The sequence below is a fragment of the Nicotiana tomentosiformis genome, chromosome 6, assembly GCF_000390325.3.
Source record: "Nicotiana tomentosiformis chromosome 6, ASM39032v3, whole genome shotgun sequence".
Classification (NCBI taxonomy): domain Eukaryota; kingdom Viridiplantae; phylum Streptophyta; class Magnoliopsida; order Solanales; family Solanaceae; genus Nicotiana; species Nicotiana tomentosiformis.
Window position 1 is genome coordinate 23,085,021 of NC_090817.1, and position 15,239 is coordinate 23,100,259.

The 15,239-nt window shown below is 34.8% G+C and overlaps 1 protein-coding gene and 1 pseudogene across 1 annotated transcript; one reads left to right on the forward strand and one right to left on the reverse strand.

The window, feature by feature from the left end:
* Positions 1-4,512: 4,512 nt before the first annotated feature.
* Positions 4,513-8,858, forward strand: LOC104112955 (vacuolar cation/proton exchanger 2-like; annotated as a pseudogene).
* Positions 8,859-9,344: 486 nt separating this feature from the next.
* LOC104112956 (beta-galactosidase 7-like) lies at positions 9,345-13,865 on the reverse strand. Its single transcript, XM_070178331.1, has 17 exons — positions 13,701-13,865; positions 13,224-13,319; positions 13,006-13,118; positions 12,838-12,904; positions 12,650-12,742; positions 12,391-12,540; positions 12,069-12,154; positions 11,838-11,946; positions 11,641-11,728; positions 11,406-11,533; positions 11,113-11,274; positions 10,789-10,997; positions 10,557-10,660; positions 10,357-10,466; positions 10,044-10,265; positions 9,560-9,777; positions 9,345-9,474 (listed from the first exon to the last, which is right to left on the reverse strand). The coding sequence occupies exons 1-17, from the start codon at positions 13,863-13,865 to the stop codon at positions 9,363-9,365; spliced, it is 2,232 nt and encodes a 743-aa protein (XP_070034432.1). The 3' UTR covers positions 9,345-9,362.
* Positions 13,866-15,239: the final 1,374 nt, after the last annotated feature.

The following is a 15,239-nucleotide window of genomic DNA, read 5'->3' on the forward strand; positions in this document are numbered from 1 at the left end:
TCTCCTTCATGCCTTGAAGTTGGCTTGCAGTCGATGACAATTGGGCCCGAACAGTTTCCTTTTTTGTAGCGAGAGGGTCCATGCAATATTTCCATCCCATGGTCTCCGCCCTTATTATATCAACTTCCTCGCGAAGTTGCCCAATCGTCTCGCGTTTCTGTTGCAGCTGTAAGATCGAAATATTAGCCTCCAATCCTGAATCAAACCCATGAGTTCTTAATATTATCATTACCTGCTCGGTCAGGTCGGTCTGGTCTTGATGAGCCTTGGCCAACTCAGCTCGAAGGCCTTTGATTTCTTCTTCTCTTTGCTCAAAAAGGAGTCTGATGGCGTTCCTCTCCTCCGTAACCCATCGAAGGTCGGCCTCGAACCGATGCAGCTCAGCTCAAGACCGAGAACATACTTCACGATGAACCGCCACGGCCTGCGAAAAAAGAAGAAAAGAAGTTAGAAAAGAATAGCAAACATAAAAGTAATATCAACGAAGAGAGTTAAAGCTTACCCGATTCAGAGCTTGCTAAACTTCGCAGAAAAGGCCCGACACATCACTAGGGCCAGCAGCGTCCTCGACCCCAGTAAACAAATCACAGAAGGGGTCCTTCCCTTCATAAGACCGGCTCATCTCGAGGGCCCCCAAAGCTTGGGCTTCCCGAATCGCCCCTTCGGAAAAGGCAGGGACAGTGGGCGAGTCTCCATTACTACTACCCCAAGCGACTCACTTGGGGTGTTCTCCTCAGTTCGAAGAGCTACAAGACCGTCCCCTTCCTATATACCCACCGTTTGTTAACTTTGGTGGGAAGCATCCTCGATCTCTAATGATTCGAGGACTCTTCCCGAACCTTCCTCCGATATCTCCTCAGTGTGAGGCGGAGCTTTATAAATCACCATCGATTCAGCTGCCTTTGGGGCATCGATGGTTTTCTTCATTCGGGCCACCAGCACGGACCCGTCATTTTCTTCTTCTTCTTCGTCTTCATCCCTTAAATGCAGAACTGATTCTACGGTCAAAGGAATGGTATTCTTCCTCGGCTTACGAGCCATCCTTGTCCTCAGTTTTGGATCTTCGGAAGCGGAGGCCCTTTTTCTCTTATTATCCTTCACCGGCTTTGGATCAGAGGCTGAAGCCTCTTCATCGGCGGATGAGGGCCTCAAAAACCGCATCTTTGCCCACACCTACATACAGAAAAATTTATTTAAGTATATGGAAAACATCTCGTTCGAACTACCAAAGATACGAGAAAGAGGCTCACCATGATTTTTGGCCTCCCATTGGCCCTTTGACAAATCACGCCACAAGCGCTCGGCGTATGTGGAGGTCGAAGCTAGATCCCGTAACCAGTTCTTGAGGTCGGGGACTGCATCGGGCATCCAACGAACTGCTGCATCACAAAAGGGGGGATATCGGTGAGAAAAGAAATGAAGGGGCAAAATAGTAGGAGATAACAGCAGAATTACACTTACGCTTCATGTTCCACTCCTCTCGAAAAGGCATCTTTTCAGTCGGAATCAGGTCCAAAGTCTTTACTCGAACGAATCTGCTCATCCAGCCCCGATCTCTGTCCTCATATATGCTCGAGAACAGAACCTTAGTAGCCCGACCCTGAAGTTTTATTAACCCTCCTCGAAAGAGGCGAGGGCAAATAATCGGATGAGATGGTCGAGGGTGAAAGGCATCCCCTCCTTTTTGTTCACGAAGTAACGGATCAAAATAACGATCCGCCAAAAAGAAGGATGGATCTGACCTAGGGTTATTAGGTATTGACGGCAGAAATCAATAATAACAGGGTCGAGGGGACCTAACGTGAAAGGGTAAGTATATACACTTAAAACCCCTTTCACGTAAATGGTGATATCTTCTTTAGAAGACGGGATTATTATTTCTTTGTTCTCCCAATTACAATCTTTCTTTAGATGTTCGAGGTGCCTCTCAGTTATCGAATATATATACCTCGATACTGGCTCACATCGGCCGGGAACCGACGAGCCTTTGTCGACCTTAAAATCAGAGGTAAGAACACATGCCCCAAGAACGCACTCCTCAGGCCGTGGCTCCACCGGTATTTTGTCGGCGGCAGGCTGTGAAAAATAAGCTTTTTCTTTCTGAGGAATGGTTTTTGATGTTTTTGCCATTTTTGAATTTAAAGATCGAGAATAGAAGGAGGTAACAAAGATTTGGTGTTTTTGAAGAAAGATTTTGCAGAGAAGAATCACAGATTTGCGAATGAATTCAGAAGGTGTGAGGAAGAAGTTAGAAAATTTAGAGTTTGAAAATGTACAAGTGATTAAAAGTGAAAAAAGGGGTTATTTATAGGTAGAGCAATGGCGGTTCAATTTCGATAATGGCCGACCATCGTCTGACACGCATTAAATGCCTAAGTAAATTGAACCGACGGGACAACTATCACACACGTCATGATCGGACTCGATGCAAACGCCAGTATATATCTAATCGTACCGTTAAAAAATCATGTCGTTTCTCGCTACATCATTCCCAAGAAACGAGAGGATTATCTGTATACGGTCAAAACCGGTTAGTCCTTCGTATGAACTGGTCGAAATGGTAATGCATTGGATCGAAGATCAAGTTGAGGTTCGAAGTTAGGTCATCAAGCTTCGAGCCCTAGGGACCGATCAATGTCTAGTTCGATATTATTATCGAACTCGAATCCAAATCGAACTATGATGAAGTTATCGAGCTTATGAGGCAGAGACTGACCAACAATGTCCCTGAATCAATACAAGGCTCCGAATCAGAATCGAGCTCGAGTCAAGATCGAGAGCTCGAGTCGGTATCGAGCTCGAGTCAATATCGAACTCATAGACAAGAGCCGTTGCAACCGCACTAGGGGAGAGAATCCTGACAGAAATTATGGAAAAGTTAATTTATCATGGGTCTCCCATTATATATTTTTAATTGTATCTAAAGTAGGATCCCTTCACTATAAAGGGATTGGTTATTATTTCTATAAGGAGGAAGTTTTTACATACATGGTAACTGAGAGATCATACACTCCTATATTGAAGAGTTATCTTTTTTAGCTACATAGATTGATTCATCTTGCTTAATCCATAAATCATCTTCTTTCCCACTATGCTTATTTTTCATTCTTTGCAATCAATATTCGATATTTCCATTTTACTCTTACGATTTGTGTCAAGTTATACCACATACTCTTAGAACTACGTACAAATTCAACTCTATCCGTTTTTCGGGTAAACAAACCATTAATTAGTGAATGATATCATTCGCATTTTCCAGGATCGAAGTCCCATCTTGAAGTGAGTTTCTTTCCTTCTCTGTTTGTAGTTTACATTTCCATATAACACATTCTTTCTAAATTCTAATGCATTAGTTATATGGCACCACACCTAGGAGTGCAGTGGGATGATTGTGATCCCTCCAGGGGCGGATGTAGATCGTAACTTATAGCCTATATGTTTATTCGAACCAACAGTTTTGGCTCAGACCTTATATATCAATTAAAAAATCTATTAAATAAATACAAATATACTATAATTTTAAACCAAAGAAATCAAATGGGATGTGGTAGAATTTGGAATTCGAACTCATAATATTCATTTCTTACATCCGTCTCTGGTCATCCTTCTAATCTTTTACCATATGTCTTGAGTTCGAACTCCTGCTAATGAAGATTCTCTTTGTAGAAAGCACTTTACCCTTAGTGGGCCTATCTGGTGCGACTACGTATAAGTAAGTTGCCCAGTGGGTTTCGGACACATGCCTATAGTAGTGAAAACGAATTATGGCATCATGCAACCTTAATATCCTTTACGATTATGCAAGAGAAGAAATGCACTTAAGAAAATGAAATACAAGTAGACAATTGTTGGTTAGAATTGAATCTATGAGGAATCATTGCTTACTTCCCTTATCAGGTGATTAGATTCCCATCTTTCTAATCTAGGGGTAGCATATCACTGGTGAGTTTAACGGTAGGTGGTTAACAAATTCTTTAAGATTTAAGAGAGGTGATCACAACATCTAATAACAAATCTTGTCAGTTTTTCCCTTGCACTCTTAAGCTATGGAACATTGTGAACATTTTTGGCGTTGGAGCTATTCCGCCCATGTCTATTGGAAACAACCTCTCTACCTCCACTAGGTAGGGGTAAGGTCTGTGTTCACACTACCCTTCTCAGACCTCACTTAAGGGACTACATTGTTGTTGTTGTTGAGCTATTCCGCCCATTTCGTCAAAGATAAACAACGCGGATTCTATTGTAAGTCATTCCCAACAAGAAAAAAAAATTGTAGCACAAATAAATTTATGAGAGATTATTTGTAAAAGGGATAACATACGCATGAGATTTTTGGCTATTATCAATGAAGGTAATAGATTATAGTTTTTAAGAGTTGATTGAGTTTCATGCCTATCAAAAATTTTATCTTTCTGCATATTTATGATGGTCTCTGAATGCATGAAAATATCTTGACGGGAATAAAATCTGTCCTTCTTCATCACATCCAATGAAGTGATACTGGCTATACAGATGGGATTATCAGAGGGAAGAGCAGTACTTCAGCTTGAGGATGAGGACCTTGTCAGATCTGAGAATTTTGATAGAAAGACATCTTCTTTGGGCGCCGCTCCTCAAAGATCTTCTTATGATGTCGAGGCAGATGATGACAGTCGTAAAAGTATATTGAATAGCATACGAAAGAACATTCAGATTGTTTTTTTAAAGACATGCCAGCATTTCTTGACATGTTGAGGCCTCAGGCTTAGTTTTTAACTGTGAAATGGAAGTTCTTTTGAGCTGGACAACATTTAAACTTATATATGTCCATCTTTTGATGTCTACATAATTTGAAAAGACAATAGCTTTCTGATCCTTTCTCTGTTAAACTGTTAACATTAGACATTGTATTTGGAACATAAACTGAAGGTTACTGACTTGTTTTTCTCTACAAACTTTTAAAACTGTTATACATTTTCCAAGAAGTAACTAATATCTGTTTGGTTTCATTCTTTGTATAGGCAGCTGGCTTTTTATACTGGACCTACAGGTAGTCTTGTCTTTACCTGTAGATATGCATGTCTATTGTCTCTTTATGTTAATAACTCTAGTAGAGTTGCAAAAAAGAAACAGCAAGCATCTGCGTCACTCATCTTCATTATTGCTTTAATAGATGATTTATAAGTACGTGATGTTTTTGTATCATCTACTGCTTTTGGAATTTTAATCCTTTTTCCGCATTATCTATGTAATGTGTGTGTAGGAGAGTGAGTCCCAACGATATTTATTTCAGGGATTAATCATCAATTGGCTAACTAATTTTACGCTAGTTGTCAGCCTACCACAACTCCCTTCCTTTATCAGGGCTCGAGACGAGCAATGTGAGCAAGCTCAAACGGGCAGCATAGCTTGCATTCAGTCAATACTCCACATAATCTCAGGATCTATTGACCTGTCTCCTGCACCAAGTGGTTACATACCCTTCATCTCCTATCTAAGTAGCATTATTTCCAGTAGCTGTCTTCACCAACTATTTGACTTGAACCATTAGCTTCCTGCAAAATTGCTAGTATCTTCTTTTCCACTCCTAGTTAAAACAAAATGTGCAGCCAATATATTTCATTTAAAATTTTCTAAAGCTACTATCTTAATGTTGCCTTCTGAACATCCTTACTTAAATTACCTGATAATTTAGATTTCTCAGATATAGATCTGCTGTACATGTAGCATATGTTTCAAACTTGTAGTATTAAGTATTATGTTTCTAGCAAACTTTCCCATGGTTTTTTGAAGAAAATATATATGATTAAGTTTGACCTATAAAAAAGATGTCTTGTCCTTTTTGTAGTTGCACAGTATTTAGCCGATATCATCTGGATTAATTCTCAGTTAAAACTTTTGCAGTGGGAGGACTTCTAAATGCAACATTTGGAAATGCAACAGAGTTAATAATATCTATGTATGCTCTGAAAAGTGGCATGATTCGTGTGGTACAGCAATCACTATTGGGCTCAATTCTGTCTAATACTTTGCTAGTGCTTGGATGTGCATTTTTTGGTGGTGGCATTGTTCATTCTAATAAGGAGCAGGTTTTCAACAAGGTATATTTTCATCACTCCTTACATATATGATTTCTGTACACCAATATCAATAATAGTGTATAATGATCTATGAATAACACTAGGATAATTGGATCTTTTTCAAATTTTATTTGTTAGGGAACTGCAGTGATGAATTCAGGGTTGCTTTTAATGGCAGTTATGTGCTTGCTGTTCCCCGCTGTCCTCCATGTTACGCATACTGAATTACATTTTGGGAAGTCAGAGTTGGCGCTTTCCAGATTTAGTAGCTGCATTATGTTTGTAGCATATGGCGCATATCTATTTTTTCAGCTGACAAACCAAAAGAATCTTTACATGCCAATGGCCGAGGTTGGACTTCTTACTTCATGAATTTGCTCCAAATTTTTTTCTTAGTTTAGTTAGTATAATTTCAGGAAGAGGATCAGATTGACGAGAGTTCAGATTATGAAGAAGCTCACGAGATATCAAAATGGGGCTCGATTCTATGGCTCTCTGTTATGACACTGGATAGCCGTCTTGTCGGAGTACCTAGTCAATACCATAGAGGTAAGTCCATCCTATTAAATTTCTTTATCTTTTTCGATCTTGCAATTTTGTATTCTTTAAAAATAATTAATTTTTTTCTTTTTCTCCTTGTTCCTTTACAACTTACTGGCTACTGCTACAGATTTGTATGATTGAAATGATCCAGGTATTACTTTATCATAACTCACAACAAAGAAAAGGTCCTTTTCTATAGAATCTAGCAAAAAAATTGTGGCCTTTTTTTTTTTCCTTTTCCCTTTTGGTTCTTTGAATCCCTCATCCAATAAGCATGACAATGTTTTCAGGGGGCGTTCGTTGCAATAAATATTCGTGTAGCATTTATAAGTGTGATACTGCTCCCGATTGTCGGAAACGCCACTGAACATGCCAGAGCTGTTATGTTTGCTGTCAAAGACAAGCTTGTATTTTCTTCAACTTTATCTGTTACAAAGCTAATGATTTACAATCATCATTCCTCATTTACTAATTTGTGGCTGCGCAGGACATATCTTTGGGAGTGGCAATAGGCTCGTCAACACAGATTGCCATGTTTGGGGTAGGTACCTAAATTATTTTTGATCTATTTAATCAAGATATGAATGTATCTCCGTAGCTTCTTTGCAGTTCATTTCCAGCAATACACCTCACTTTTTCAGTTCTTTATTTCGAGAAATACAAAAACTTTTGTTACTCCCCCATTATAATCAAGAAAACCACAGTTTTAACTCCCAATTAATAGCAACTTCAAATGCCAAGTGAAAAAAGAAGATACTACACATGTTTTTGTTTTGATATCTTTTTTTTTCTCCTTGGTAATTTATGCTTGTTTTCATATGTTCTTTTGGTGCAGATCCCATTCTGTGTGGTGGTTGGATGGATAATAGGGTGTCCTATGAACTTGGACTTCCAAATGTTTGAAACAGCCACACTTCTTATGACTGTCCTTGTTGCAGCATTCATGCTGCAGGTATGCTATCACTCTACATATCTGCAGGTATGCTATCACTCTACATATTTTACTCATTTTTCCCTTTCTGGCTTGAGATGAGTTTATATGGAGTACATGGTCAGTGTGGATTCATATGGTCGACTCCAACTTGTTTGGGACTGAGTTTAGTTGTTGTTGTTGTTGTTGTTGGCCGTTCATCTTCAATTTAGAAATATTGGTGGAGAATTCAATATTTAGCGTTGTTTCGCAGAAATTGCTTGACGACGAAATGTCTAGAGCGGCAATATCTTATCTTGTTAAAGAATGGTTAATTGGTTAACGTTGTCGCAAGTCTTGCTACGGGCTGGCTGCAGTGGCGGAGCCACATTGAACCAAGGGGTGTCAAGCGATACCCCTTCGCCAAAAAATTACACTATATTGCTAGATAATTTTTTATATTTTATGTATATATAATATACGTTAACTCCCTTCGACTTTTCGATGTAGCTAATTATTTATTTTTTGACACCTCTTGATGAAAATTCTGGCTCCGTCACTGCCTGGCTGTACTTGAGTGCTATGATTGGAATTTACATTTATCTTATCCTATTACCACGCTGCATCCTTGCGGTTAAACGATGTCCTTTTTTGTACAGGATGGAACTTCTAATTACTTTAAAGGGCTGATGCCCCTCCTCTGCTATCTTATAGTTGCTGCAAGTTTCTTTGTACATATAGATCCAGAGTCTATATGTGAGTTGCCCTCCCTCTCTTTGTGCAATTATTTTATGGTACCTTGTCGTCTCTATTGTATTTACAAATTTCTATACCTTTTTAGTGTAGATAATATACTAACATTACTATTCTAATATGTATTGTTTTCTTGTTTAGTGAAAGCAAAGTCAAACACACACGCGCACATACACAGCAGTAGATGTGCTCGCACCGGCTGCACCTCATTTCATTTGAACCCCCGTAGCTCTAATTCAGATCTTGTATATGTGTTAAAATCCACTAAATTAGTACAAATAAGGATTTCGAATCAAATAATCAAATGGACTATGGTAGAATTTCAAACTCGACTATCCCATGAAGTTAAAATCCTGGATCCACCTAAAATCTATTCATCATAATCAAATGTGTTGTAACTGACTTTGCAGAGGACAAGCCCAGAAAACATAATGGCTAAATGAGTGATTTCGTGCTAATGCTGAAGGGCCTATGAAGAGTTGCATTAGATGAAGAGCTGCCATTTTGAGCAGTGATTTTGATAAGAATGTATCTGCAGCTATAGCTCAAGCTGGTTGATCAGATTTTCCCCCATTTGTTTAGTATAGTATCTTGCTTCATTTTTTTCCCATTGCTAAAAGTAGTATGTATTATTTTTGTTTATTGTGAGCTTATTATTCATGTAGGACTATATCATATGATGTTGCCTAATAGTGCCAAAAGAAACATTGTGTGTAATTAATTCACCTAGTTAAATCTCTTTACCATGGTTAATAGGTACAAGTTGGTGTAAATAGTCGGTGCCAATAAGTTGCATAAATTTAAAATTCAAGAAGGATTGAATATGATAATACTCAATATTGGTTTCGAAGTGCATAAATAGCTAACAACGAGATTATAAATACTGAAATAACAAGTAATGATTATATAAATATTATGGTATGACGTAAATAAAGATCCATAATTTCTATAATCTTTCTAAACTTTATCTAAATATCTAATCTAGGAAATCATACTACATGGTAGATAACTAAGTTAAAATAAAAAAAAGAAAAGAAACTATGAACTAATTAATTGGAGAAATTATCATCCATGATAAGTCTTGGCTAGTCTTGACACTACTCTTGTGAAACTGTTTGAACATTCACTTTTGCAGGGTGACCACCAAACTCCTCAAATATAACCAAATTGTTGTCACTCTTACGCAAGAAAGATCTTGGTACGTGATACCTATAAAGAAAAAGTGACCAAAAATTAAATTATAATATATAATAATTAAACTTTAGGTTAAAAAAATTAGAACAATATAACATACCAGCGTTGAGTAGGTTGTCCACAATTAGTTGCACACTTTTCAGGATGATAATTACCACGATAATCACATGAACTACTACAGCCATTCTCTTTCTCAAAATCATAAGAAGTTAGCCAATATCGACCAATATTATTTCCATTTACCCAAGCTGTTCCTTTTCCCAATCCCATCATATCCAACACAACAGGATCATCACCAGAGGGAGTCTTGAATGTTGTCTGTAAAAAATAAAAATAGAAAAAATCAACAAAAGAGAAGACTAAAAAAATTCCATGATTTTCCAAAGACCATATAAACCTATTTAGTATAATACATTCACAAAAGCGGAGTTAAAGGGGCAGAAGAGGTTCGTTGAAAAATCGCTTGTTAAAATAAATTATGTATATATAGTAGATGTTGAGCGTGCTTGATTGTACATATGTACTATATCTTATAAAACTAAATTTGAATTATCTTCAAGAATAAGTAGTAGTAAAAACAGTACCTTAAACCATACAAACATTCTGTTTGTTTGGAGAGTTTGTGCTGGTTTCCAATTTCTATGCATGTAATCTTCATCTTCCCAAAGCTTTCTTTCAAGTCCTTCTAAACCAATCTTGTATTCCCACTGGTTATTTGTTAGATCTTTCACAACACCACTTGGTGATTTCAGCACAACTGGACCAAGAATTCCATTCTTGACCTTGTCAAAATAGGCTCCATAATTCTAAGACAAATAAAAAAATTTATTGTCAAAAAAAAAAAATGAATAAATATTATCTATATAAAAAGTGAAAAATTAGAAAATTAATACTTACAGGAAATCCAACAGTGACACTAAGGAGAGATAATGTGTTCTTTCCAGGTTTGATCTTCAAAAGTTGCTGAAAGTCAAAACTATACTTTCCATCTTTCGCCCATTTAGTCCCTAAAATATAACAGAAATTTAAATAAAATTAAACCAAACCTTAATAAAATAAACTTACATCTTAAAACAATTATTATTTATAATACATACCAATATGCTTGCCATTGAAAAATGCATAAAGAACATGTGCATTAGTATGAATTTCAAGAACAGCTTCACCACCATAAAGTGGATCAGATTCTTTAATATCCACACTACAAAAATGCAATCAAATTAGTCGGACCAGTGGTTAAGGATACCAGATGATTAAATTAGAAAATAGAAATAATGATAAACGTAGAAATTATTAAAAAGGAAAGAAAGAAAAAGAGAAAAATATTACCTTGTGATGTACCATAAGTAGTCACTAGTATCATTTGCCACAATCTTTTGGTCAAGAAGTTGATTGGCATATAAAACACCTTTCTTTTTAATGTTGATAAAAGAAGGCTTAAGATGTGAAGGTCTCTCAGCTCTCCAACTCCAATCTAAGCCATTAGGGTTATCAGCATTGTTTGGTTTTCTCACCATCACTTTTTTTGGAGCATTAACCTTGAAAAAAAAAAAAGAATAGAAAATTCATTAACCTTGAAAAAAAAGAATAGAAAATTATGTATTTTGTAAAATAATTTAAATTATAAGAATAAGACATATAAATATGTCATACCTTTGCTGTATTGTATTTGACATTGACACAATCAGGAAGAATACTAACTGACCAAGCAGGAACAGTGTAGTTTTTGCCTTCAAAATTGAATATCCGATCATTTTTGTCATTTGCATTGGCTAAGAAACATACCCTTGAGCCTTGGTATTCATACACAGTAGTCTGGACAAGACCATATTAAAAACATTAGTAATTAATTAGTAAATCGAACATAAATTATTACCGAATAAATTTTAAGAATATATATAAAAGACGAAAATAAAACGGGAAAATGTATATGTATATATACTAACCGTATACTGCCAATCATCATCACCATAAGACTTTTGTGTTGCATTGCCATATGTGAGAAGTTTCTCAACTGATTTAAGTATTTCATGAAGCTCCTTGAGATGTCCATATTTAGGCTGGTTTAATTGTCCTAAAATATTTTGAGCAATAATTAGAATTACCCATTAAATAGTCATGCATTATAATCAAAATGTTAAATTTATAAAAATAAAAATATTTTTCAACTATAATTATTACCATATTCATTAAGGGGTGCGTCATAGTCATAAGTTGTGGTAATATATGGTCCTCCAGCTACACGGCCAAAGTTAGTTCCACCATGATACTACAAAGAAAAAAAATTAAAATAATTAATTTTAAATAATAGACAAAGCAAAGAATCAACCCCCCCCCCCCCCCCCCCAAAAAAAAATCAACGTGAATTATTTACTAACCATATAATAATTCTGCAATGTGCCACCTTTTTGGAAAAAACGAGCAACAGCAAATGCAACATCTTCAGCAGTTCTATGAGGATCTCTACCATTATTCCAGTCTTTAAACCTTGTTTAAACCACACAAAAAAAAAAAAAAAAGTAATCACATATTTAATAATCAATAATTTTTATTTAAAAGAAAAAACCATGTGTATATTAAATTAAAGTTTATAAATTAATTTAACTTACCAGCCAGTCCAATTCTCGGTCCACATCTTGGGAATTTTACGTTTAGGATAAAAGTTATCAGCATAATAACCATTTGCTGTATTGATCTGCCATTTTCAAAATAATAAAAGGCGAAATTATTAAACAATAACATAAAACAATCGAGTTGAATAAGAACAAAATAAATTTTAGCGAGCCCCGTGTATAGAGTCGCGTATTTAGTAAGAGCGTTTTATCCTCCAATGCAAGATTTTCCAACGCAAATCCGTGATTTAGTCGGTTTCAATATATGTACAACATCGAGTGGAAAATTAAAAAAAAAAACAAAAAACAAAAAACTAACCATGGGGTCTGGAGCATCATCTTGTTGACACATGATCCAAGGGACACCAATATTAAGAGACTCGGCAAATTTTGCACACTCTTGAATATATATTTTCCCATCATTTCCATATTCAGATTCAACTTTCCAATTGCCATATTCGTTCTCAATCTAATTTTATTGGAATTAACAAACCAAAAACAAAATTGTAAACTTCACTTCAAATATCACGAATTAATATTTTATTTTTTAAAACTAATAAAAGAGACATAAAACAAACCTGAGAGAGTATAATTGGTCCACCTTGAGAAGCAAAAAGATTTTCTTTTTTCATCATGTCAACAATCTTGCTGACAAAAGTCTTCATCTCATGCTATTAATCAAATTAAAAGAAAAATAAGTATTCGGTTTGAGAAAAATAAAGTTAGTTTAATTTTGAATTAAATGTAAACCAAAAATAATACTTACCATAAACGGAGGATTGTTGGTCCTAACAGTCATATTTTGTATGTTGTTTAACCAAACTGGAAACCCTCTGGAAGAAAAAACAAAATAAAATAAATAAATAAATAAAAGAACATTAAAAATGAAAATTAACTTAAAATATCAAATCACATGATTAAACAGAATAATTACCCGTAATTCCATTCAGCACAGACGTATGGACCAATTCTCAATATGGCATAAAGCCCTTCATTTTGTATTAATTTCATAAACTTCACAAGATCCAAGTTGCCCGAGAAATCATACTAATTATACATAAAAAAGATAAAATAAAGGAAAAAATCAATTATACAGAATAAAGAAAATCATTATCCAAAAAAGTTGGCTAATTAAATATGATAAATACAAACCTGACGATATACAGGCTCATGAGCATTCCAAAAAACATAGGTCTCAACTGCATCAAGACCTCCCTCCTTAGCTTTCTTGATCAAAGATGGCCACATCTAAAAAATATCAAAAATATTTAAAAGGTAAGGTAGGGTTCCCTACAAACGATTTAGCAAAAATTGATTATTGCTTTTATACCATTCGAACTATCTATGGAGTATTGGGCATCAAAATTTGAATATTTCTAGACGGGGAATAATTTTACTACTTGTCTTTCGTCTTTTAAACTTTGCTTTTGATTCACTACCATCATCAGGAAAAAAAAGTCGTTACGCTTTTAATAGAAAAAAAATCATATAACATGCCTCAATTGATTTGAGATTGACGTATCACACAAGGTTGATTGATTGATAACATTTAGCATAACAAAATCACATTATATGGTACAAAATATTTTCGACCTTTTGATAAAAGAGAATAACAAATATTTGATTTACCTCTGCAGTGCTACGAGGATAATGAATGGAACCAGATAATATAATTTTTCTTTCGCCATTAATTTTTAAAGCTCGATCATCATACGTGACTTCAGTAGCAGAAGAAATCAAACAAAAAGAGAAAAGAACCACAAAAAGTAGTAAAAAACTTGTGTATGTAGCCATGGCTGGACCTAAAGTTGAAACTAACGTAGAAAGAATTATTAGAAGTGGCCTCTATTTATAATACATAGTAGTAGAGCAATTAGAGACCTAGTTGAAAACTTTGTTTTATATTCTATCTGTTATTAAATGTGAATTTATTGTGTTTTATTCAAGCTCTAGTTGTTAATTTCTATACAAGTCTAGTTTAGCGCCAACTTTCTTCCATCATTCTCTATCTCTTTTTATTCTAATTGGGTAATTCTTGAAATTTTTTGGCTAGTTTATTTTGTAGATTTTGTTTTATTAATCTTATCGTGTGAAGCATACTATTTTTTTACAAAATACTTGATTTAATTATGTCTAGTAAATATATTACGTCTACAATAACGTAACTTTTATTTTATTTTTCCATCGGAAATGTACATTTTAACCTTTTATGAAATTTAAAATATTATATATTGTGAAAGCTATCAGATATAATTGGATCTTGTAAATGCCAAAGATCCAGTTAGATACCTTACGTAAATTATTATATCAAAAAAATGATTTGTTAAGGGACGAGTTCTAGCTTATATAAAACAGTTATCTTACATGTAAGTTTCAATTCTTACCGACCTCTTTCTTTTTCCTATATAATAGGGGAATATTCAATCAATAAGTTCATCGGTGATAAATTAAAATATGAAAACTTTGAGAAGCAAGAAATTAAATAACTTCGAAATATATTTAAATTTTGAAATTTTGTGAATATTACAAACTAGTTAAAATTGACATATGTCATATGCAATTCTATCCTCTCTTTTTTCTGAGACAACAATATTGGTTTATCTTTTTGAAGTAGTACACGCCAATTCAAATACTCATTGGTGTAACAATTAATTAATTAATTTCTTGTTTTAATTGCATAGTATTTTAGGGAAATAAGTGTTATCAGTTACGCTAAAGAAATTAAGAGGAAAAAAAATAGTTATATGAACATGGAATCAATAGTTGGGTAGAAGTTTTCTATGTTTGTACTCAATGGCTTAGAAAAGTAATACCAAATGAATGCAGCAGTTGATGTAAGTCATATTATAGCACATCGAAGAAGCTGATTGCAAGCTGTATGAACATTTTTGTAAGTCTAATTAAATGTCACATAACAAATCTAATTAAATGTAATTTAACACTTAACAGAGAGCATTAGCAAAGAGGTGCCAAAAGCTGATGGCAGAGACTCATGATTTTTGTGAACAAATTTCGACAGCTTTACTGTGGATAAAGTTTCCGTCACGGACATGTACATCAAATCAATAAGTACACGATATGTAATTTTTAGTGAACTTCTATCACTCAAATTAATGTGTGTTTTTACATCAATATACTCCTTCAACCATAATTAACTTATATGGAATT

Bases quoted from the DNA above. Each gene is read 5' to 3' on its own strand.
- LOC104112956 (XM_070178331.1), bottom strand. From the start codon at position 13,865: ATGGCTACATACACAAGTTTTTTACTACTTTTTGTGGTTCTTTTCTCT. The intron at 11,947-12,068 runs GTAAGTTAAATT...GGTTTAAACAAG, and splicing joins ACCGAGAATTGGACTGGCTG to GTTTAAAGACTGGAATAATG. The intron at 10,467-10,556 runs GTATGTATTATA...GTTATATTTTAG, and splicing joins TTTCAATGGCAAGCATATTG to GGACTAAATGGGCGAAAGAT.